Source organism: Pelodiscus sinensis, chromosome 6 (genome assembly GCF_049634645.1).
Source record: "Pelodiscus sinensis isolate JC-2024 chromosome 6, ASM4963464v1, whole genome shotgun sequence".
Lineage (NCBI taxonomy): Eukaryota > Metazoa > Chordata > Testudines > Trionychidae > Pelodiscus > Pelodiscus sinensis.
In genome coordinates, this window is record NC_134716.1 from 108,571,027 (window position 1) to 108,596,204 (window position 25,178).

Sequence of the window (25,178 nt, forward strand, 5' to 3'; positions counted from 1 at the left end):
AGGTGATTGAATCAATCTGTGTAATTGGTGCTGTATGCTTTGTTTTCTTTGCCATCTTAATACCTGTTGTAATAAAAATTGTTTTAATTTGGTATTATCCTCATTGTGAGCGTGGCTGCTGTTGTGGGTCCCCAGATCCACCCCCAGAAATAGCTTTATAGCTTTCAACTTATGTGACCTGGGTAAGGAAGACTAACACCTAGAACCTTCTAGTCAGATTGGTGAGCCTTACCCACATACATTCTATTATACTTCTCCCCCAGGCTATAATATGTAACTAATGTCTTATCTTCACTAGGAAAATGGGTGCATGTAACAGACCAACCAACACTTGGTAACACTGTAGTATAGACAAGGCATTTATTGTTTTTAATGTGTGCCTAATGTGTTTTAATTAATGTGTTTTAAAACTTGTCTTGTCTACACTGGAATGATAGATAACATGTTGAAAATACACCATTTTCCAATTGTAGAAATGACCATGGGGGGCTACATTGTATTCTATTTCATGTAAGTTACATATGTTCAAAGAGAGTTTCTCTTGGTAAAAATTGAATTGAGACTCAAATAACAAAGGTAGATTAGAGCTCATTATGATTTTAATTCAAGAATTAGATTTGGAAAATAGGCAGCTATAAATCATTGCTATGTCTTTTTTAATATCTAGGCAAATTGGAGAATAACAGCTTGATTGTACTAGATAAAGACGCATGTTTTAGTTAGCCATGTTATAAACAGTAGGCAGTTACTCTGTAATGCTTTCAGTTCTTTGTGGAGCTTCAAAAAATAAACTCTTCTGGTATGCCAGTATTTTATTATGTGACTTCCATACCAGTGGTGTATGTGTAAAATTGAAATATTACAAGTCATATTACAAAAGAAAAATAAGCACATACATTAGGTTTTTTAATAGTAAAAGGTTTACCATGGGAATGATTGTAAACAAAGCAAGAGCATATTGTCTAAATACTTATTTTTGCAGTGCTTATGGTTTTTTGGCTTATTAATGTGTTGAGAGCTTTTTCAACAAATTCTCCCTGGAAGAATAAAATGAAGTATTGCTTAAAAACAAAGTGAAGGGCATGCTTGAAAAGACTGAAGGATTATCCTGAAATACTAATACAAGATGGTAGAGTTTTCCCCAGCTTGGCTGTAGTTATCAAATTTATAGTGACACTGAGTCCCATCAGGTAAAGTATTTGGGTATTTCTAATCATGTGTAAATTAGTTAATATGCATATATTTTAGTATTTGTTACTTGGCATTAGTTGAATTTCAAAACATTGTTTAAAAAAATCTTAAAAGTTGTTATTTAAACTCTCTGCTAATTTAGTAGGTACAGTACTATGATAGAAAAACAGTTAATAGAGACCAAATCCAAACCTAACCTAAAAATTTAAGCTTTAGTCACTTTTTAGATTTTTGAAGCTTTTTAGAAAAGTTAGCTGTGATGCCTTACTAAAAATTGATTTTGATTAGCTGATTTTCATATAAGATTATTGTTCAAACACAGATCCGGTCAATTGATATTGCCTTGCATATTTTAGATCAGCCTGCCGTAGGTGAGGCTGCATCTGTGCTACAGGGTAATGCTGCCATAGTTACAGTGATCTAGCTATGCTGGTATAGTCTCCATAGTGTAGAATGTTTTTAGATTATCCTTAAATGGACTCTTGTGAAGAGACTTCTCTCTTGCCTGTATCATTCATCCCCTTAAATATATTGACCTGAAACTCCTAACCTATAAAGAAATCTCTATCTGATTATCTGTCCCTTCCCTACTCACCTGTCCAATGGGAAAAGGAAAAAAGTAGTTGGACAAAGCTGACTGACTGACAGCGCGAGTCCTCAGAAGTTGAGTATCTCTCTCTCCTTGGTCCCAGTCAGGAGGTACTTATCTGTGCTGCAAGTGAGTGGTGTGGTGAGCAGTTGCCTGTGCCAGTGATGCAGTTTCTGTCCTGACACATGCTGCTTACCCATTTATGTTCTCTCTCCCCCTCCTCAAGTGACTGTAGATGAGGGGGAAAAGTTATATAAAATATTATTAGGATACTATTATTAAGAAGATGGAAGGGGTCTTAAAATGAAAAAAACTCCTTGGGGAGTTGTGTAGTTACAATGAAATGCCTGGTGTGTGGACTTGAGCAGAGGAAAGTGAACTTCTCTGGTCTGGAAACCTCAGCACCTGACTGGTCCTGTATGAGGGAATTTACCAGGTGATGGTGGTCAAGCTGGCTTCTCTGCTTCTGCTGGCTGCAGCGTTGTGTTCTAGTGGAAGTAGAGGAGCCAGCATTCACACAGTGGGGCTGAGGAGGCGCTCAGTGTGAGAGGTGAGGTGGCTGCAGAACCCCACAGCTGGGGGCCAGGATTAAGGCCCCAATGCCATTGGCAGAGCACTGCCAGGCTGTGCTCACAGCCATGGGCTGTGAGGCTCTGCCATTGCCCCACCTCTTCCCCTGAGTACAGCAGACTTCCGATAATCTGGCACTTTTGGGACCCAGGGGGTGCCGGATTATCGGATATGTCGGAGTATCAAGAGGTACTATGGCAGAGGGGCTGTGACGGGTCCGGGGGGGGAGGGGAGTCGGGTGGGAAACGGTGCAGCATGGGGTGAACCCGGTGTTGGTGAGGAGCGGCGCTGTGGGAACAACCCGGCAGCATCCCAGCTGTTCTGCCCTACGGCTTCCCCAAGTCCGCCACTGGTCAGTTTCAGCAGCGGCGGACTTGGGGAAGCTCTGGGGCAGAGCAGCTGGGGTGCTGCCTGGTTGGTCCCGCAGCGCCGCTCAGGGCAGTACCCTAGCTGCTCTGCTCGCCCTTCCCCAAGTCCGCCACTGGTCAGTTTCAGCAGCGGCGGACTTGGGGAAGTCATGGGGCAGAGCAGGTGGGGTGCTGCCGGGCGCCGAGCAGGGAGGTGAGGGGTGGCTCTGCAGGACCAACCCGGCAGCACCCCAGCTGCTCTGCTCCGTGCCGCTTCCCCAGGTCCGCAGCTGGTCAGTTTCAGCAGTGGCAGCAGCGGACTTGGGAAAGCGGCGCGGAGCAGCTCCAATTGTCCGGCTGGCCAGAGCACTTCCGGGCTCCAGTTCGTGCCGGACTGTTGGGAGTGCCGGACCACCGGATGCTGGACAATTGGAGTTTTACTGTACCTCCTGTCCCTTCCCCTTAAATTCTCTCCCTGAAAGGCTACTCCATAATGTCTGGAAAGGTGGGGGAGGAGTTGCGGAGCACAGTGCCCCCTGGCTTTTCTCCATGAAGGTTCTAGTCCTGGAGCACCCACGGATGATGAAAACAAATGTTGCCAGATGAGGGAAATCCAGATTATACAGGTTCAATCTGTTGTGGAAGTTGTACATTAACAGCAGTTAAGAGGAATGGTTAAAAGGGGTACTTGTGCAGAACAGGAAATACGGATGCTGTACATTTAAGGAAAGGGGAAAGAAAATGAAATGCTGGGGTCTTGGTTAGGGATGTCCTTGTGTAGTCGAGTACACAATTAACCAATAAGCCATAGACATTAAGACTTGTCTGCACAAGTACAGAAAAGAGTGGTGTATCATAATTATAAGCAAAGGAAACAAATGTTTCAAAAATGCAGTAATAGCTTACCCAGTATCATAACCTTGCGATAGCATACCATTTAGATTTTGGCTGACACAGAAATAGCATCCATAGAATCATATTGCTTACAGCTTGGATAGCAACAAGTGGAAGCGAAGGGAATGTTTTGGCAGGTGGCTAAAAACTCCCAATCTTCAGATGAATGTGTTTCCCCAAGCAAAAGATGCTTTGAGACAAAAAAGGATGTAGTTATGGTAATGCAACAATTAACAGCATAATAAGTTACATACAGGAAAAACTCTCCCTTTTTGTGATTTGAGTTGACTACTACAAGGAATTGAACAGTTGATGTTACTGACAGTGCAAAGATAACGTTTTCCTAATTTTTTTAATTTAGTTCACTGAGCTGCTCCTTCCAATAAATTTTCAGAACAAGGCTGCTTGACACACTGTTCCCATTGCAGCTTTGCGAGACAGCACACCAAAGTCATTTTTACTTAATGAATGCTTGTTTAAAAGAAAGCTGGAATGTAATGTAGGAATTATTTACATGTTAATAGGCAGCAGGAAACTATTGTATGGGGAAAGTAAGTATGCAGCCTAGTGTCAAAATAATTTGTGAAATAGGAGGCATAGGAAGAAACACCTAGCCCTGGTCTGCATTAGGGAGTTATTTTGAAATAAGGGGCTGGTGTTTTGAAATAATAACTCCTGCTTTCCATGAGGAATAATAATAGTTTCAAAATAGTGGTAGTGTGGATGCTCCACTGCTGCTATTTTGAAATAACTATTCCCCCAGAGTCATTCACAGTAATTACTCCCCAGTACTTTCTAAAGCTCTAAGTCGGAGTAGTGTATCCATATTGAGGGAGCCTGCCTCGAACTAATTTCGACGCTTCCCTGTATTGTAGACACACGATTTTGAAATAGTTATTTCAAGAGTTATTTCAAAATAAATTATTTTGAAATAATTTCCTAGTATAGACACGCCTCTACAGTTTTATTCTGTTGTCAGTCATCAAAGTATCAGAATGTCTTCAACATAAAATCAGAAGCAGAAGTCCTATTGGACTTCATGGATTCTGTGCCCTCTCCTCCATTTTCAGAGTAAAACTAAAGCTGGTTGAGAGTTTTCCATTGGAATGATTTTGACAGAAAACTCACGTTCTGTAAAATTGAAATTTTCTGTGGGGAAAATTAAACATTGTCAGAATTTTTTTTTATTTTTACGTAAGAAAATCATTGCCAACTCAGAGCCTCTACTGCTTCTTGGTAGTCTGGGCTTCCAGGCTCCATAGTTCCTGATGGGGCTATTTGGGATAGGGATTAAGGATGTTAAGGACTAGTCGACTATCTGGTAAGCAAATGCTTATTGGATAGTCAAGTCAACTAGTATCCTCCCCCGCCTCTATCAGACGGAGGCAGCAAAGTGGGGGGGGGGGGAAGAGGGAGTATTTCAAAGCGTCTGTGCCGCACAGAGCTATGCGGTGCTACCTCTTTGAAATGCTGCCTCGTAGTTTCAAAGTGGCAGCGCCGCACAGCTGAGCTCGTGCTCTGTGCAGTGCTGTCTCTTTGGGGCAGCCACTTGGAGCCTGGGGTCAGCTGGGGACTCCTCACCTGATTCTGGGTTCCAGCGTAGCATTTCAAACCCAGCTGATCCCGGGCTCTGTGGAAATGCCACACAAAACCCAGAGTCAGCTGGGGAGTCACCAGCTGATCCCGCGCTCTGTGGAAATTCCGTGAGCAGCCTGGAATCAACTGGGTAGTCCCCAGCTGATCCCACGCTCTGTGGAAATGCCGTGAGCAGCCTGGAATCAACTGGGTAGTTCCCAGCTGATCCTGGGCTCTGTGTGGCATTTCAAAGTGGCAGGGTAGCATGGAGCCTAGGGTAGCAGGGGACTCAGAGTCCCCCGCTGACACCAGGCTCCATGCGGGTGCTTCTGCTTTGAAATGCACAAGAGCCCCCACTGGGGACTCTTGTACATTTCAAAGCTGGCACACCCGTGTGCAGCCCGGAGTCAGCGGGACTTCCTGCTGGCCCCGGCTGCACAGTGAGTTCTGCATTCCTCCTTTGAAATGTACAAGGAGGAATGCGGAAGTGCCCATCCACTCCTCGACTAGTAAGTCACTCAATATTTAACATAGTGTAGTTGATTAACCGAAAGGCAAAAGCTTATAGGCTAATGCTATAGACCATTGTTTCTAAACTTCTTTTTATTATAAAGTACCCCTTTCCTCACCAAAAAAATTGTAAGTACCCCCAGTACCTACAGTTTTGAGACACACAACATTTTTTTCTACCATTGCAACACATTTGTTTAAACAACTTAATGGTAGCCGGGCGGACGATGAAATTTTTGGGTGTAAAAACTACAAAAATAATAAAGCGCTGTAAAACTTAAAACAAAAATTCAGTTTTCTCAAAATTTCAGGTGTTGATGTACCCCACCAGGCTTCTCTCAGGTACCCCTAAGGGTACTTGTACCACTGGTTGAGAAACACTGTAAATGATAGACTACACACATTCCCCTCTCACCCCCTTGCCAATACATTTTTTAGCGTGCTTGCCAGCAGCCTGGCTCAGTCGTGGCTCGCGCTGGGTCTGGGACCTACTCCTACTGTGGCTCTGCATTTAAAGAGTATTAGGAGCCCGGTGGGCAGGCAGCCTGACTCATTTCTGGCTCTTGCCAGGTCCAGGAGCACAGACCCTCCCCCCCTCCCTCCCCAGACAGGGGTTGCTTCCACCCTGTACTGCTGCCTCTGTATCAGAGCCAGCTGTGCAGGATGACAGGCAGCTGGCCTGCAAGGGGAACTGGTTTTTAAGTAGAGGCAGCAGTGCAGAGTGGCAGAACATACTGGTTGCCGGCCCCACCCCTGGGGGCTATAGAATAGTCAACTAACTGATAAGAATTCATGAGGTTAATTGACTATTCAGTTAACTGACATTTAACATCCCTAATTTGGAGCTTCTTTTCACTACTGGCCGGATCACTGGGGAGCAATCTATCCAGCAAGGGTTGATTTATCAAGTCTAGTATACATGCAGTAGATCAATTGCTGATTACTTTTCCCTAGACTCTGGCACTCCACCTGAATGAGAAGCTCAAGAGAAGTCGACAGGGAAGGGGTCTCCTGTCAACTTACCTCAGTAAAATAAGTACAGGCAGTCCCCGACTTACGTGGATCCGACTTATGTCAGATCCCTAGATACGAATGGGGCTTTTCTGGCCGCGGAGGACTTGGGCGGCGGACCGCCCAGATGCGCTGCGGTCCCGCCGCCCGCGTCCTCCAAGGCGAGAAAAGCTGCTCTGCGTTTCCCTGGTCTGCTGGGGGGGGGAGGGGACCCCAGCAGACCAGGGAGACACGGAGCAAAGCCGTGGCGAGAAAAGCTGAGGGGGGGGGGCCCCCAGCAGACCAGGGAGACGCAGAGCAAAGCCGTGGTGAGAAAAGCTGCTCCGCGTCTCACTGGTCTGCTGGGGGGGGGGGCCCCCAGCAGACCAGGGAGATGCAGAGCGAGCTGGGGGGGGCCCCAGCAGACCAGGGAGACGCGGAGCGGCTTTTCTCGCTGCGGAGGATGCGGGCGGCAGAACCGCCCGCGTCCTCCGCGGTGAGAAAAGCCTGGTCTGCTGGGGGGGGGAGCTAGCTGTGCCCCCCCCTCCCCCAGCAGACCAGGGAGACGTGGGTGGCGGGACCACAGAGAGGCGTCGCGATCCCGCCGCCCGCGTCCTCAGAGGATTTGCTCCGCGTCTCCCTGGTCTGCTCGGGGGGGGGGGGGGGGGGGGGCGCAGCTAGTTACGCCTTGTGTAAAAGGAGATTTACCTACGACGGAAAAAGCCCCTCTGTTCTGCCATTTTACTCTTGATTTCCTTGCTCAAAAGCACATTTTAGGTGTGGACGCTCCATGGGTTTTTGCGCAAAAATGGCCTTTTTTTTGCACAAAAACCTTTCAGTGTAGGTGTAGCCTAAGGGTGACGTAGCTGAAGTTGTGTAGCTTAATTCAACTTTAGCCTTGATGTGTAGATGTACCACAGGATCACTTGTTTTTAAAATTACAGACTAACATGGCTACTCCTGTGAAATACTTTATTCAATGTACTCTTCTCAAACAGAGTAAAGTGTTGCATATACTTAGAGGTCTGACAAATTCGATGCTGTGAAAATTGTGGTATGGACCATGAAATCTTCTCTTTTTTGTATACTTTTATCCTGTACTATATACTGTTGCCCTCTTACTTTTGTGGCGCTTTTAGAGTTGGGTACTGGGCCAGCACCTGCCACTTTATGGCTGTCCAGTACTAAAGGCAGAGCAAAGAGTGGAGACTGCTAGCCAGGCACTGCTCTCAGTAGCAGTGAAGAAGTAAGGGTGACCGTATCATGCCATACCGCCTTACTTCTGCTCTCTAGTTTTCCAGTTCTGAAAGCACCAGAGAGGTAAGGGTGACATATAGCAATCGCCCTACAATAGGCTTGCAATTTTGGATTGGGACTCCCAGTTAGAGAAACACTGCAGAGAAACCACACACGACACAGGTGTGCATAAATAGCAGATTTAGTGGATGTTTTACTTGCCTATTTGTGCTGTGACCAACTCACAAAAAAGGCGTTTCTGTGTTTTAAGTAGATCCTTTCATTTGATCTGGGATTGCTTATCTATTATTATGCATAATCATGATATTTACAATAATACCAGTCTGAAAGCCAATATTAAGCATTTCTTCAGGGCCTTTCTACTCACAAATGTAAATGTAATGTTAGTATTGCTCAGGGAATAGATGATGATACTATTCAACCAATAGAGTGTCTAAATTAGGCTACAACTTAAACTTTGAGGTCTGAACAAATTAATTCCGAAAAGTAATTTATGCTGCTTGTGCATATGTTTAACATAACACACTGAAGATAACAATATAGCTGTCATTTACTGCAAAGTTTTTAAATTTTCTGTTTCACCTTTCTTCAAAGATACAGGGTGAGAAACAAATTGAACAAATCTAGGGTAGGTTGTCTTTCAGTTTTTCCTATATAGAGTCCTGGGTCAAAAGTTAATTTTTCTAGATATGTGATGGTAGGTAGAAGAAAATTGACCTTTGCCTGAAATTCTTTTGACTAGAAAAGAGAGAGAGCCTTTCTGTTTTCAAATACAGATGAAACACTGTAAGTTGTCTTTTTTTCTACAGGGTTACACATCTTTTTGGAATGATTGTATCTCCTCTGGATTGCGTGGCTGCATGTTAATTGAATTGGCATTGAGAGGACGTCTTCAACTGGAGGCATGTGGAATGAGGCGTAAAAGTTTGCTAACAAGAAAGGTAAGAGAAAGAAGCAAACAAAATACTATTTGTTTTCTGAAGTGTTCTAAGCAATGCCCTTGGTGTAAATTACAATTTGAAAATTGAAAAAAAATCTTTTTTTGTTTTCTTTTGAGATATGTTATCCAGTCATGGTCAGAATCCAAATGTCCAAAGGAATATACAGAATACTTTTTATGCTATGTGTCTATACTTTAGCTCTGTTCCTATCCTGAAGAACTTTGAAAAGGAGTTAATGAATTGATTTTCATAACTTCAAACTATTTAACCAGATGTGACCCAATTTGGTAAAATACTTAAGTATGTGCCTAATGTAGCAGATAATCAGTTTCACAGAAGTCAATGGGACTACTCATGTATTCTAGAGTTAAGTGTGTTCTTATGTATTTTATTGAATCAGAGCCCCAATTAAGCTAAAAATCTAGCTCAGTCTTTAATCCATCACTTTTGCACCTGGATTTTCCAGCTTTTATTTTAAAGTAACTCTTTATAGAGATTTCTACAATTCTTAGGGATTACTAGTTATAGCAGTGTTAATGGACATTTATAAAATCAAGTTATTGGAAACTGGTTAAATGTTACCTTTTTACCACAAAATAAATATACTTTTTATTTTTTGGTCAACTTTTTAAAGGGGAGTTTGAAAACATTCCAAGCTTCCTTCCAACCTCCTCTACTTTTGAAGAATTGGACCTCTGTTTAGGCAGACAGATTTACCTACTGTTAAGTATTTAGCAGTATTTAGCCCTGATTAGTTTGCAGAATATTTCGCCCTCCCTTCAGCTTAATGGAGTGTCTTTGGTTTGTCAGACATTCAAGAATGTTTCTTAAAGACTATGTTTATTTTGGGTCCTCACTCATGCCAATATTGTTTTTCCAAAAAGCCATCTTGGATTTAATTTTGTTAATTGTGTGTGTGTGTGTTTTTTTTTTTTTTTTTTAAAGGGAGAGCTTGGAGTTAAAAGATGTTACAGTCATAGGTGCTTTGTTTTTCTGGTGTTTGTTGTCATTGAAAGAATACTTGACTCTCTATAGTCCCATGTACAAAAGACTTAACCTGAAAAGGTTATGTGGTGCTTAACATAAGAACAGCCATACTGGGTCAGACCAAAGATCCATCTAGCCCAGTAGCCTGTCTGCCGACAGTGGCCAGCACCAGGTGCCCCGGAGAGGATGGACCGAAGACAATGATCAAGCGATTTGTCTCCTGCCATCCTTCTCCAGCCTCTGACAAACAGAGGCCAGGGACATCATTCTATCCCCTGGCTTATAGCCTTTTATGGACCTAACCTCCATGAAATTATCTAGCTTTTCTTTAAACTCTGTTATAGTCCTAGCCTTCACAGCCTCCTCTGGCAAGGAGTTCCACAGGTTGACTACACACTGTGTGAAGAACTTTCTTTTTTTAGTTTTAAACCTGCTACCCATTAACTTCATTTGGTGTCCTCTAGTTCTTCTATTATGGGAACTAATAAATAACTTTTCTTTATCGGCCCTTTCCACACCACTGTTTTATATACCTCTATCATATCCCCCCTTAGTCTCCCCTTTTCTAAACTGAAAAGTCCCAGTCACTTTAACCTCTCTTCAAATGGGACCCATTCCAAACCCCTAATCATTTTAGTTGCCCTTTTCTGAACACTTTCTAAGGCCAAAATATCTTTTTTGAGGTGAGGAGACCACATCTGTACACAGTATTCAAGACGTGGGCGTACCATAGTTTTATACAGGGGCAGTAAAATATTCTGTGTCTTATTTTCTATCCCTTTCTTAATAATTCCTGGCATCCTATTTGCCTTTTTGACCGCCGCTGCACACTGTGTGGAAGTTTTCAGAGAACTATCCACGATAACTCCCAAGTTCTCTTTCCTGATTTGTCGTAGCCAAATTAGCCCCCATCATACTGTATGTATAGTTGGGGTTATTTCTCCTGATGTGCATTACTTTACACTTATCCACATTAAATTTCATTTGCCATTTTGTTGCCCAATCACTCAGTTTGGTGAGATCTTTTTGGAGTCCCTCACAGTCTGCGTCTGTCTTGACTATCCTAAACAGTTTGGTATCATCTGCAAACTTTACCACCTCACTGCTTACCCCTTTCTCCAGATCATTTATGAATAAGTTGAATAGGATTGGTCCCAGGACTTGGGGGACAGCACTAGTTACCCCTCTCCATTCTGAAAATTTACCATTTATTCCTACCCTTTGTTTCCTGTCTTTTAACCAGTTCTCAATCCAAGAAAGGACCTTCCCTCTTATCCCATGAGCATGTAATTTACACAAATGCCTTTGGTGAGGGACATTGTCAAAGGCTTTCTGAAAATCTAAGTACACTATATCTACTGGATCCCCCTTGTCCGCATGTTTGTTAACCCCTTCAAAGAACTCTAATAGATTAGTAAGACATGATTTCCCCTTACAGAAACCATGTTGATTTTTGTCCAACAAATTATGTTCTTCTACGTGCCTCACAATGTTATTCTTTACTATTGTTTCAACTAATTTGCCCGGTACTGAAGTTAGACTTACCGGTCTGTAATTGCCAGGATCGCCTCTAGAGCCCTTTTTAAATATTGGTGTCACGTTAACTACCTTCCAGACATTAGGTACGGAAACCGATTTAAAGGATAAGTTACAAATCACAGATAATAGTTCAGCAATTTCCCATTTGAGTTCTTTTAGAACCCTTGGATGAATGCCATCCGGTCCCAGAGATTTGTTAACGTTAAGTTTTTCTATTTGTTCCAAAACCTCCTCTAAAGACACTTCAAATCGGGATAGTTCCTCAGATTCATCACCCACAAAGGACAGTGCAGATTTGGGAATCTCCCTAACGTCCTCAGCTGTGAAGACTGAAGCAAAGAAATCATTTAGTTTATCTGCAATGGCTTTATCATCCTTGATTGCTTCTTTTATATCTCGATCGTCTAGGTGACCCACAGGAATAACATAGCTAACAGCCCAAATTGCTAGTATTTAAAATGCTCATACTTTCACACCTGCTACTTATGGGGAAAATTTCAGGGTTGACTTGCTTAGAATTTGACATTTTTTTGTTCGAAAAGTCATGCATTCTTTATTCCATAAGAGTGGAGTGTGCATGCATTTTTGAAAACAGATGCTAAAATATCAGCAAGCTCATAAAAAATGCATAAGAACATCTTGAAGAAAGTGATTTATTCTGAGTTTAAGAGACTTTTAAATACTCTGGCAAAATATTTAAATTTTGAGGCCTATTGAAATAGAGGGGCTAATTGATTCAGTTTATCCATCTAATTTTGAACCATAACAGATTAAAATATGGAACAGTCCTCTCACTCACCCCAGGTCTTGGTCTGTACAGTTGTGGTGCAGCTGATGTGAAGTTTTGGGAACTAGTAAGGGATTCTGTCACTTCCTGCTGTGTAATTTCGAGTGCCTTAGTGCTAGGCTGCTTGGCTCACAGCTGTGACACCACAAGCCTAAATTTTCTCCATCAGCTTCCATCAGCCTACTGACTCTTTGCAGGATAACCTGAACAGCCTTCCAGACCTGAGTTTCCCCAAATGCAGAGTGCTAAACTACTAGACATTTGGACACTTCTCCCCTAGAGATGCCAGATGGTTTCAACAAAAGTACCAGACACACTTTGATTGTGCCAGGATAATGAAATGTGTCTGGAATCTGATTGTTTTTCATAAAATGGAAGAGGGTGGGCAGGAGGGAGTTATACTGCAAAATGAATGAGGACCAGGACAACTATAACCTCATTGGATCAGCAGTGGACAGGGATGGAGAAAGTGACAGCTATTTTACTACATGTTTCAGAAAATTTGTGTGTCCATCTTTTGAGCACCTGCATAAGCTTACAAGTCAGACACCCATAAAAAAGTGGATTAGCAGACTATGAGGTCTATACAGTGAAGAAGTTGCTTAAAAAACAATGAATGCAAGAGAAGTTTCATATTTAGCACCACTCAACTCCAGAGCAGGACTGCTGCATTGTGGAAAGTCACCAATCGAACTTTCATATAAGTTTCATATGCATACTAAGAGACAAAATATTAAGCATGAGCAATAGATGGCCAATATCAGTTACTTGTCTGCAAATTAGAAATATCAGGACAAATATAATAAATGGGTGAAGCCCCAGCACAATTACACAAACGCTCACATTTGGCAACAAAGTCAGTGGTCATTGTCTTTGAAAATTAGGCACTTAATCTCTCTCTGCCTTTGTTCACAAGTGTGAATGAGTGGGCTAGTCCCCTCTCTCTCATGGGGTCCCACTCAGGTTCCTAATTGGCCCTCTACTCAGAGTTTTTCACTAGCCACCCTGCCTCTTCGGTTAAAGTCTCGACTTCCAATAGCTTGTACACTGGCACCGTTGGGGTAGGAGGGCCCGGATCTGTCCTCTCTCACAGGTCCCAGCCCAGGGCCCTAAAGACAGGCACAGTCAAGTTCCTGTCCGGCTGACGGAGATTTCTGCTGTAACTCGTCAGTCCGTCGGCCGTAGCATGATAAACTTTGGTCTCCTTCTACCTCCCTGGCATTCTTATTTCGTAAGTCAACCTCTCCCACCCTGTGAACTACCTCAAAGGACCCCTGCCATTTTGCCAACGTTTTGGAATTCTGACCGGATAGCAAGAGCAACACTCTGTCCCCTGGCTCGATGGTCCTAAGTCGTGTTCCCCTATCATAAAACCTGGCTTGTTTCCCTTGGGCCGTTAATAGGTTTTCCCTCGCAAATTCCCCTAGGGTATGTAGTTTCTCACATAATTTAAGAATGTACTGCACTGAGCCTTGTACCTGGGTCACTTGTTCCTCCCAGGCTTCCTTAATAACATTCAGTATACCCCGGGGTTGCCGTCTGTATATGAGCTCAAACGGCGAGAACCCTGTCAATGCCTGGGGTACCTCTTGAACTGCGACCAGTAGGGCGGGCAGGAGCCTGTCCCACGCCTTAGGATCTTCCTCTGCAAATTTCCTTAACATACTTTTCAGTGTTCTGTTGAAATTTCTACCAAGCCGTCGGTCTGGAGGTGGTAAACAGAGGTCCTTAACGCTCTAATCTGCAATAGCTGACAAAGCTCCTCTAACAATCGTGAGGTGACATTAGTCCCCTAGTCAGTTAGGATTTCACGAGGGATCCCAACTCATGAGAAGATCTTCACTAGCTCTGCAGCAAGGGTTGGGGCGGTGATATTTCTCAAAGATATGGCCTCGGGGTACCTCATCACATAGTCTATCAGGACCATAATGTACTGGTGCCTTGTCTGCATCTTCTCGAGGGCGACCAGATCTAGGGCGACCCACTCGAAGGGGACCTCGATCACTGGTAAAGAGACTCGAGGGGCCCTGGGTGCCCCTTTGGGGCTAGCCTTTTGACACTCACGACAAGAGTCACAAAAGCCCTTCACCTCCTGGTATATCCCCGGCCAGTAAAATCTTTGCAACAATCTCTTGACAGTTTTCTCATACCCCAGGTGACCAGCCCATGGGTTCGCATGTGCTACTTCTAGGAGTTGCCGGCGATATCGCCCTGGGACCAGCAGCTGCCAGACTGTCTCGTGCACCTCCACCCCTTCCATGACTCTATACAAACGATCACAATATACCTCAAAATGGGGACTTGTCACTGGCCGGGCTGCCTGGCCCTCCTGCTCGTCGGTCTCCACAGCATCTTCCCAGGCCTTTCGCAGTAAGGGGTCTTCTCTTTGCTCCTGCATGAAGTCTCCGCTCCAGAGTTCGGGTTAGGCCACTGGATCTGTAACGCCCATTGTGCTGGGACCCCCAGCCGGTTCGAGGGCTGCTGTGCTACGGTTCGGGGTTATAACCTCCCCTTTCCCTAATGCCACCTTCTTCCCCCGTCAGGACATCTGGTCCCTTTCCCCCTGCCCTGACGCCCCCACTCCTCCACAATGCGGTGAAACCCCTTCCAGTCTCTGCCCAAGAGGATGAGATAAGCCAGCATAGGAGCTATGGCCACATAGCACCACCTCTCCTCTTGTCCATCAGTAATTCACACCCACATCGTGGGAAAGAGGCTGACGTCCCCATGCATGCATTGCATGAACTCCGGCGGCCCTTTAGGTTCCCCTTCCTGCACCAGGTCGGACTTCACTATGGTCTGGCCACGCCCAAAGTCTACAAGTGCCATCACTGACACTCCCTCTATCTTAATAACCCTGAGGATTCTCCAGACACTTTGTCATCCTTGCATTCCCTCCCCCGTCAGGGGCTGTCCATATGTACAATCCATATAGGGACACTCCTTCTGGAAGTGCCCTTCTTGGCCACACTGGAAGCATGCGCCCTTAGAGGGTCCACCCTTCCCCTGGGTTGGTTCTTTCTCAGTCAGTTGTGGAGCCTTTTTGGGGGTTGCCTCTCGGACAGGGGCTGCCCGCACCGGGGCTAATCTCCGTCCTTCGCCGCTTCCCGTCATCCGCGTTCATCCTCCTGCTCTGCTAATTTCCTTCTGCCAGGATGCCAAGTCGGCCCCTGGCCTCAGTGGGGGATTTTCCTGGGCCAGTTTTCCTATTACCTCTGCCGATTCTGCCGTCACGTAATCCTCCATCAAAGTGACTACTTCATTAAGAGTGGACGGGCGATGCCGCCGAACCCCGCGCTACCCTCCGCTGGACAAAATGTGCAGGAATTGCTCCAGAATCACGGCCTCTGCCACTTGAGTCACCGACCGTTGGTCTGGTTCCAGCCAGCGCCATCTGACTTCCTTTAACCTCTGTGTGACTGCTTGGGGCCTTGTCCCTGGGGGATAGCGTTCTTGCCTAAACCTTTGGCGAAAGGTCTCCAGGATCGCCTTTTTAACCTTATAATTGTCCAGTCAGATAAGGGGCTAGTAGGATGGCCCAGTGTTCTTCCGGCCAATGGGCCGCAGTAGCCACCCTCTCAAACGTGATCAAAAATGCCTCGGGATCGTCTGTGGGGCCATCTTAGCCAGGCATATTGGCAGCTGTTACATTGTGCCCTGGTCGGCCTCATTACTCTCACCTGGCGTAGCCCCTCTTCTTGTCGGCATCCCATAGTGTTGTATCCATCTCTCGTGCTGCGCTTGGTACTGTTCCGCCAGCTCCTGCACTAGTTGCCTTTGCTGCTCTTGGTGTTGCGAAGCAAGCTGCTGTATCAGCAGTATCTGCTGTTGTTGCTGCTGTCTTTGGTTTTTGCCAGCCATTCGAGCATTTTGGCTGGCTCCATGTCTTACTCCAAAAACAAAATGGCAACAGAAAAGAGAAACAAACAAACAAAAAAAAAAACCCAAGCCAAATTTGCTTATTCACTAACTTTGTAGACTCTGGCTCCCCTTACTCCAAGGGGCCGGGATTAGGTGCTCACGTTCTGCACCAGGTTGTGAATGAGCGGACTGTGAATGAGTGGGCAGAGCATGGCAACAGGGGCGTTCGGAGTGCGGGGCGATCGCACCCCATTACAACAAGACTAAAATTGATTTCTCCCTTTTGGGCACCTGGTTCTATGATTGATTTCCCAAGATCACTGTCCCATTTAGCACTGTGGAAAGGGCAGCGTGGTCCTGACCTCCAGGTTGAAAAACCCATGACGCAGTCAGTTCCTGAAGAGAAACATTTAGAGCAGGCCAATGATGATCTATAAGGGCAGAGAAACATTCAGAGGATCTGTAGAAAAAAGGGAGGTTGACTGGGGTTTCCCAGATGCTTGCCTCTATACAACAGTGTGCTATCCAATTAACTTCCCCAAGGGAAAAATTGGGAGAGTAAGAAACAGTTATAGGCTTGTTCCAGCCTAGAAGGGAAACAGGAAAAAAAAAAAATGGGCAACTGGCTGCAGATAAATAGAAAATTCCATGACAACATACTTCATTTTTGTAGCATAATTGAAAAGTACCTGATTCCATGGCCACAGAATTGCAGAGCTTTGATATTTCTTAGAGCTGCTAATTCAAGCTGGTGTTAATGCATCAGTATTTTGATTCACCTTTTCAAGGCTATTTCTGCAACTCTAAGTATTATCAATAAACTTGTTTTTAAATAATAAAGCAACCTCTCAGAAACCCATTTACATTTCCCCAGGGAGTTATGGTCCACAGCGTGAGAAGGCACAACTGCAAATTATTCCAATACAATGGAAAAATAGGAACAATAATAAGAGGCCATTATGGCTCCATCAGGAGCTCTTTAATGATCTGAAATTTTAAAAAAAAACAAACAAAAATGTGAAACATGAACGTGTTGCTAAACATGAGTACAGTAGAATAGCACAAGCATATAGGAACAAAATCAGAATGGCTAAGCCACAGAATGAGTTACACTTGACAAAGGACACAAAAGTCAATTGGCAAAGCTTTTAAAAATACATTAGGAACAAGAGAGACTAATTCAGGTGTAGGTCCTCTACTTAGCAGACCAACAAGGGGAAGAAACACAAGCCAAATAAGGAAAGAATAGGTTAAAAATATTTAGACTAGTTTAAATCAACACAGTGTGATGGAATTCAGCCTAGGATACCAAATGTAGTAAGAGCCATCCACCTCCGCTGTAGCTCTGCAGTTTAAATGTAGTAAGAGCCAGACTGCCTGTGCACCTGGCTCCTACTACATTTAAACTGAAGAGCCACAGCAGGGGTAGCTCCTGGACCGGTGTGAGCCGGCACAGTCTCTTTCCCTTGTCGACTAATCGTGCGATTGATACAAATTGTATCGACCTCACAATTAGTCAGTTACCCACCTCTTATCCTTAATGCATGAAAGCAAAATGGGAAATAACTGACGAATCAGTACTAATGCTGAAAAGTCTCTGAGGGTTGTAATGGATCTCAAATTGAGTACAAGCCAACAATGTGGTAGACTTGGAAAAGAGGCTAATATTCTAGGGTAGATTAACAGAAGTGTCATATGTAAGACATGGGAGGTAATTGTCCCGCTCTGCACTATTGAGGCCTCAGCTGCATTACTGTGTCCAGTTCTGGACACTGCATTTCACAAAAGATGTGGAGAAATTAATTTTCAGAAAACCTGATCAAGGAGGAAAGGTTAAAAAATCTGGCTATGTTTAGTCTTGAAAAAAGATTATATTTATAATATAAATTAATAATCGGGTATGAGAAGGGCTGTTATTAAAAGGATAGTGCTTGATCGTTCACCATGTCTACTGAGGATACTGTAAGAAGTAATCAATGTAATACATAGCCAGGGAGATTTAGGGTTGATATTAAAAACTGTCTACCCATAAGGGTAGGTAAGCACTGCAATAGGTGTGCAAGGGAGGTTATGGACTCCTTAGAGGCAGGTTAGACAGACACCTGTTAGGGTAATCTGGATAATCCTGCCCAAGTGCAGGGAGCTAGACTAGATGGCTGCTTTGGGTTCCTGCCAGTCTTTCCATTTCTCTGAGTCTATAAAATGTACCTGTTACGATACCCCCAAAAGTAGTAATAAATTACGAGCCCTTTGTTCTTGTGATTCAAAATGTCATATAGATCTATTCATAGGATCATAGAGCTGTAAGAGACCTTAGAAGGTCATCAGGTCCAGCCCCCTGCCCAAGGCAGGACCAATCCCAATTAAATCAGCCCAGCCAGGGCTTTGTCAAGCCGAGACTTAAACACCACTAGGGATGGAGACTCCACTACTTCCCTAGGTAACCCATTCCAGTGCTTCACCACCTTCCTAGTGAAATAGTTTTTCCTAATATCCAACCTGGACCTCTCCCACCGCAACTTGAGACCCATTGTTCCTTGTTCTGCCATCCGTCACTACTGTGAGCAGCCTTTCTCCAGCCTCTTTGGAACCTCCCTTCAGGAAGTTGAAGGCTGCTATCAAATCTCCCCTCACTCTTCTCTTCTGCAGACTAAATAGACCCAGCTCCCTCAGCCTCTCCTCGTAGCTCATATGCTCCAGCCCCCTAATCATTTTGGTTGCCTTCTGCTGGACCCTCTCCAATGCATCTACATCCTTCCTGTAATTGGGGGCCCAGAACTGGACACACTACTCCAGATGTGGCCTCACCAGAGTTGAGCAAAGAGCAATAATCACATCTCTGGATCGACTGGCAATGCTCCTCTTAATGCAGCCTAATATGCCATTAGCCTTCTTGGCTACAAGGGCACACTGTTGACTCGTGTCCAGCTTCTCATCCACTGTAATCTCCAGGTCCTTTTCTACAGAACTGCTACTTAGCCAGTTGGTCCCCAGCCTGTAATAATGCTTGGGATTCTTCTGTCCCAAGTGCAGAACTCTACACTTGTCTTTGTTGAACCTCATCAGATTTCTTGTGGCCCAATCCTCCAATTTGTCTAAGTCACTCTGGACTCTATCTCTGCCCTTCAGCGTGTCTACCTTTCCCCCTAGCTTAGTGTCATCCACAAACTTAGGGTGCAGTCCATCCCCTCATCCACGTCATTAATAAAGGTGTTGAACAAAATCAGTCCCAGAATCGAACCTTGGGGCACTCCGCTAGAAACCGACTGCCATCCTGACATCGAGCCATTGATCACTACCCGCTGGGCCCGACCTTCCAGCCAGCTTTCTATCCATCTTACTGTTCATTTATCCAATCCACATTCCCTTAACTTGCTGGCAAGAATATTGTGGGAGACTGTATCACATCGACTGACTTCTCCGTATCCACAGCCAGTTACCTCATCATAGAAGCTAATCAGATTGGTCAGGCACGACTTGCCCTTCATGAATCCATGATGACTATTCTTGATCACCGTCGTCTCTTCCAAGTGCTTCAAAATGGATTCCTTGAGGATCCCCTCCATGATTTTCCAGGGACTAAGGTAAGACTGACCGGCCTATAGTTCCCTGGATCGTTCTTCTTCCCCTTTTTAAAGATGGGCACTACATTTGCTTTTTTCCAGTCATCTGGGATCTCTCTTGATCTTCACGACTTTTCAAAGATAATGGCCAAAGGCCCCTCAATAACATTTTCCAACTCCCTCAGTACCCTCAGATGTATTAAGTCCAGACCTGTGGATTTACGTATGTTTAGCTTTTCTAAATAGTTCCTAACCTGTTCTTTCCCCACTAAGAGCTGTCCACCTTCGTCCCATATTGCGTCACTTAAGCATTAGTCTGGGAGCTGATCTTGTCCATGAAGACAGAGGCAAAGAAAGCATTAAGTACTTCAGCTTTCCCCACATCATCGGTCACTGGGTTACCGCCCTCATCCAGTAGGGGCCGCACACCCTCTCTGATCACCTTCTTCTTGCTAACATGCTTGTAGAAAACTTTCTGGTTATCCTTCAAATCCCCGCTTTGGCTGGGGATTTCATACATGGGTACTTTGCCAGTTAGAAATATAAACATATGCATTTTGTGCCACAAACTAAAGAAATATCTATTAATGCAGATTAAATAACCACATATCTGAATGTCTTTGGTCATTTCGTCCCATTAGGCTAATTTATTAGGGTTTTCTTTGTTGTATGGCTTCATCACAGTGTTTACAATGCCGAAATTCAGTTTTTTACATTTGTATGCTACTGATAGATAACTGCATGACAGAGTTTTACTTTTTAAAATGTGGTTCTCAATTTTGCTGTTATAGAAATAATCGTTGAGTTTGAGGACAGCAGGGGCCAACAGATCATTGCCTAGTCTGATTGCCTGTCTATCACAGACCACCAACACATTGAATCTGAAACCATTGGATTTTGAATATCAAACCCTATATCGAATGCGCTTGCTGGAAATGATTGATCTAGTTGATTCTAGATTGTTGAAGTACACCCAATATTCAATCTTCATAGCAAATCACATCTAGAGGAAACTCAAGTTTACCAATCACCTGACAGCAGTCTCCAGAAGGTTCTAATTTTACCAATGTTGTGGAGTCCATGATTTTTTTTGGAGGAGGGACTAATTTAATATTCATGTTTTGACAGGTTTTTTATTTATACGTAGCTAGTATAGTGGTACACACGGCTCTAGCTGAGCATAGGATTGAGAACCAACTGTTTTTGCTTTGTAATTCTAGATCTGACTCTCTTTTGGCCAATAGATTAAAAAAAAATCCAATTTCCCTGATGTTCTGTGAGGATTGGTTTAGTTTTAAAACACTTTAAAAATTAAAACTTTTGTGTGTTACAAATATTGAATAATACAGATTCTTCTCCAGAATGCCACTGGTATACTGTTGGGACTCCAAGAAACCTGCATTTAAAATTTCCTTTGAGAACGTGTCTCAGTTAAACTATCTAATCTCATTGTTACATGGAATTGTTGTTGTTGAAGTATACTAAAAATCAGTAATGTGGTTCTTCTGCATAATGCTGTATAGTATATGAAATGAGAATTGGGCTGCATGTTTTGCATGCATCTTTTTATTTTTTTTTAGTAAATACAAATCATGTCACCAGATGGCAGCAGGTTGCTGTTTGCAACAGAAAGATCATAAAAGTGTTATGGAAGAGCATGAATTGCAGCTAGTGGGAGACCACAAAGAAACTTTGCTGAATAAGTTACCTGCCGAAATGTCAGTTCTAAAAATTGAAGTGTAGCAAAGCTAAGTAATAAAGATTACTCTGGATGGTTCAGAAAGGCTAATAAAAATTAAATCGGGGATTCTCTTTATGTAATGTGTGTTTCAAAGTTGAGAACAGTATTTGCAAAGTCTGTCTATAAATGGCTTGACGTGATAATTACACATACTTTTTCACAGTTACATTTTTGATGGCCTTATTTTTTTTTTTTTTGGTACAGAAGTAGTACAAACTGGAAGTCACCTGGTACATTGAAATGACGTTTTAAATACAGCTACACTGCAGGTTATTCAGAGACGAAGAGGAAATTATCTGTTGCTTTTTAAATTGAGTTTAAATTGTTTCACATAGGACTGTCTGGTCAAGATGTAATGTGCACTATTGAGAATTGCTGACCAAATGTAATAGTGTTGTGAGGTATTAAGGTGCCTTTTTCTGGTTTTTATCCTAGATGTTTAAGGTGTGTAAAATGAGTTGAAAATAGAGAGGGATAACACAACTTTTTCTTGTACTTGCCATCAGGTGATCTGCAAGTCAGATGCTCCCACAGGTGATGTTCTGCTTGATGAAGCTCTGAAACACATTAAGGAAACCCAGCCTCCCGAAACAGTACAAAACTGGATTGAACTGCTTAGTGGTAAGATAGAATTTTAAAAGGTTTAAAAAATAAACCTGGTTTCTGGTTCACTGTCACCACTCGATTAGAGGAAATATTGTAATTTGCGTCTTGGCAAAATTACTGATTGTCGGTGTGTTGTAGCATGTGTCAAAATGTGGCCAGTAGAACAATACAGGTAACTGCTGGTATTGGCTTAACTGGATAGAAGGGATCCAGATGTAACATTTGGGAATACAATTTGCCTGGCACCTCAAATTTTGAGGGATAGTAAATCTTAATTATTTGGGAACACCACATCTCTGCTGAGAAATAACAGTTGTCCACAGTAACACAAGCCTTCCTTGCCAGGATATAAGAGCCTATATCTCTCCCCACCGCTCACCCCTTTGGAAGAAGGAATAGCTTCAGTTCAGGTTACATCCTTCTAGGAGTTTACTGTACAGTAATTACTTATTTAACATGTGCCCGCTTAACACGTTTTCACGCTAGCATGATTTTTTTTTTTAGGGAACGCTTTTTGAATTACACAACCGTCCCTGGAATAACACGATTTCCCCAGCCGGCCCGTCGCCATCGGCTGCCTTCCCCCGCCTCCCTGCAAAGCGGCAGAGGGTTTGCCGCTCGCCACGCTGTTCCCCGCTGACTCCCCCTTGCCAGATGCCTTGCCCCTCTCCTCCGCCCCCACTTGCAGGCTGGTGGCTAGGTTTCCCCAGCTGGCCCATCACCAACGGCTGTGCGGGCCTTCCCCCGCCTCCTTGCAAAGTGGCGGAGGGTGCGCTGCTTGCCGCGCCGTTCCCCGGCGACCTCCCCATGCCAGACACAGTGCAAGTCTTGGCATACTCCCAACCCAATCCCCCTCTCTTCTCTCCTCTCCTCTTCCCTTCCCCAGAGCCAAACATCTCCCCTCCCTGCTGTAACACAATCCACTTTCTCCCCCAACCTTATGTCCCGGTCCCAACAGACACCACCACTTGAAACACAACCCCCACCTTTTCCATTATTTTCAATGGGAAAATTGACCTCGCATAACACATTTTCACTTAACACGATCATTTTCTGAAACATATCTATAGTGTTAAATGAGGAATTACTGTACATGTCCTCCAGAGATCTTGCATATAAACCCAGTGAAGAAATGGAAGTTGAGGAACTGATATTTCAAATTTAAACACAATTTGGTGACTTTTATAAATCAAAACAAGCCCACACCTTTCTTTACTTTTGCTTCAGAATTTATCATTCAGAGAAACTTATAAAATTGAAATTTGACTAATCAGAACAGTCCTTTCTAATCTCTTCAGAATGAAGCATACAAAGTGATTTTTTTGGACACAATTGCCTTGAGAGAGTTCCACAAATACGTATTAAGAGATGGAATGCAAATTAGATTATCCCATTACTGAAGACAAATGTTAATTGCAAGTACACTTAAATCCATCACAGTTGGTCTGCACTGAAATGAAAAGGGAATTCTACTGCTGAATAATGATCATCTTGTTTTATATAGTGCCTTTCCATCTTACTGTGGCCAAGTACACAATCACCTTTTGTAATTTTTATTACATTTAACATTTATTCCTACCCTTTGTTTCCTGTCCTTGAACTAGTTACTGATCCATGAGAGGAACTTCTCTCTCATCCCACGACTGCTTACTTTCCTTAAGAGCCTTTGGTGAGGGCTCTTGTCTGACTGTCCGAAAGTCCAACCATGCACAATATATCCTGTGGATCACCCTTGTCCACATGCTTATTGACACCATCAAAGAATTCTGAAAAGTTGGTGAGGTGTGATTTCCCTTTACAAAAGCCATGTTGACTCTCCCTTAACATATTATATTCATCTACGTGTCTGATAATTCTGTTTTGCAATGATTTCATCCAGCTTACGTTGTACTGAAGTTGCACTTACTGTTCTATAATTGCCAAGATCACCTCTGGAGCTTTTTTCAAAAATTAGCGTTATATTAGCTCTCCTCCAGTTGTCTGGTAAAGAGGCTGATTTTAAACAGTGGATTACATATTACAGTTTATTGTTCTGCAATTTCATATCTGAGTTCCTTTGGAACTCAAGTGAATGCCATTTGCTCTTGGCTACTTTATTACTTATTACTAGTTATACTTTTATAGTTGACTTTCCAGAGTTCATGCTTCTTTCTGTTTCCCTCATTGACTTCTGTCATTTAAAGAATATTTCTTTGCCTCTAACTGCCTGTTTTGCTCTATTTCAGTGTGTCCCAATTTTATTTGGCCGCAGAACCCTTTTAAACACAAAAGAATTTTGCAGAACCCCTAATAACAGTCTAATATATGGAGCTGAAAAAGTAGACCACAAATAAGTAAGGATAATAATAAACAAATGCTAAACAAGGTCGTGAGATCAACATTTAGTTTAATTGCACGTATTTAAAAACAAAAATCACACACACACACACACACACACACACACACACACACACACACACACACACACACACACACACACACACACATATATATATATATATATATATATATATATATATATATATATATATATATTTTTTACATCATAAAATGTTGTAATGGATTTTTTTCGTGGAACCCTGGGGTTCCGCAGAACACCATTTGGGAAACACTGCTCTATTTAGTCAGTGGCGGTTTTTTGATCCTTTTACAGTTTTTTTTATTTGAGCTATGCATTTCATTTGAGCCTTTATTTTGATGTTTTTACATAGTTTCCATGCAGCTTGCAGGCATTTCACTCTTGTGACTGTTCCTTTAAATTTCCATTTAACTAAGTTCCTCGTATTTGCATAGTCCCTGTTAATTAATTAAATGCTACTGTGCTGAATTTCTCCCTGTCGCTCTGAAGTCTGAAGGATGTTAAATGTAATTACATTATAGATTCTTTTACTGAGCAGGTCAACCTGCTATATTCACCTCTTGGACCAGATCCTATGTGCCACTTAAGAATAAAAAAAATCTTTCTTGCTTTTTCAACTCCCAACTGGTTTCTCAATTTTGAATGAAATAGTCTACGCAAAGAAAATATTCTCTTTGTACTGGCTGCTGAAGCAAACCGAAACCAAAAATAATTAAGGCAAAAGCTTCTCTGCACAGCAGAAACTAAAAGTACTTACATCTGTAAAAATGTAAATACACCAGCTCCATTATAAAGACTGAAAATAATATTCAGTACATAAAGTTATGATATATTTATAACATTTGAGTTGACCTCAAATATTATTTTCTCC

The 25,178-nt window shown here is 43.2% G+C and overlaps 1 protein-coding gene across 1 annotated transcript in view; it reads left to right on the forward strand.

Annotated features, from left to right (window-relative positions):
* The window catches only part of GOLPH3 (golgi phosphoprotein 3), a 51,389-nt gene that overhangs the window by 20,594 nt on the left and 5,617 nt on the right, over positions 1 to 25,178 (forward strand). Inside the window, exons 2-3 of the mRNA XM_075932593.1 lie at positions 8,733 to 8,864; positions 21,849 to 21,963. Coding sequence (XP_075788708.1) covers positions 8,733 to 8,864; positions 21,849 to 21,963 — 247 coding nt within the window. The remainder of the gene's footprint in view (positions 1 to 8,732; positions 8,865 to 21,848; positions 21,964 to 25,178) is intronic.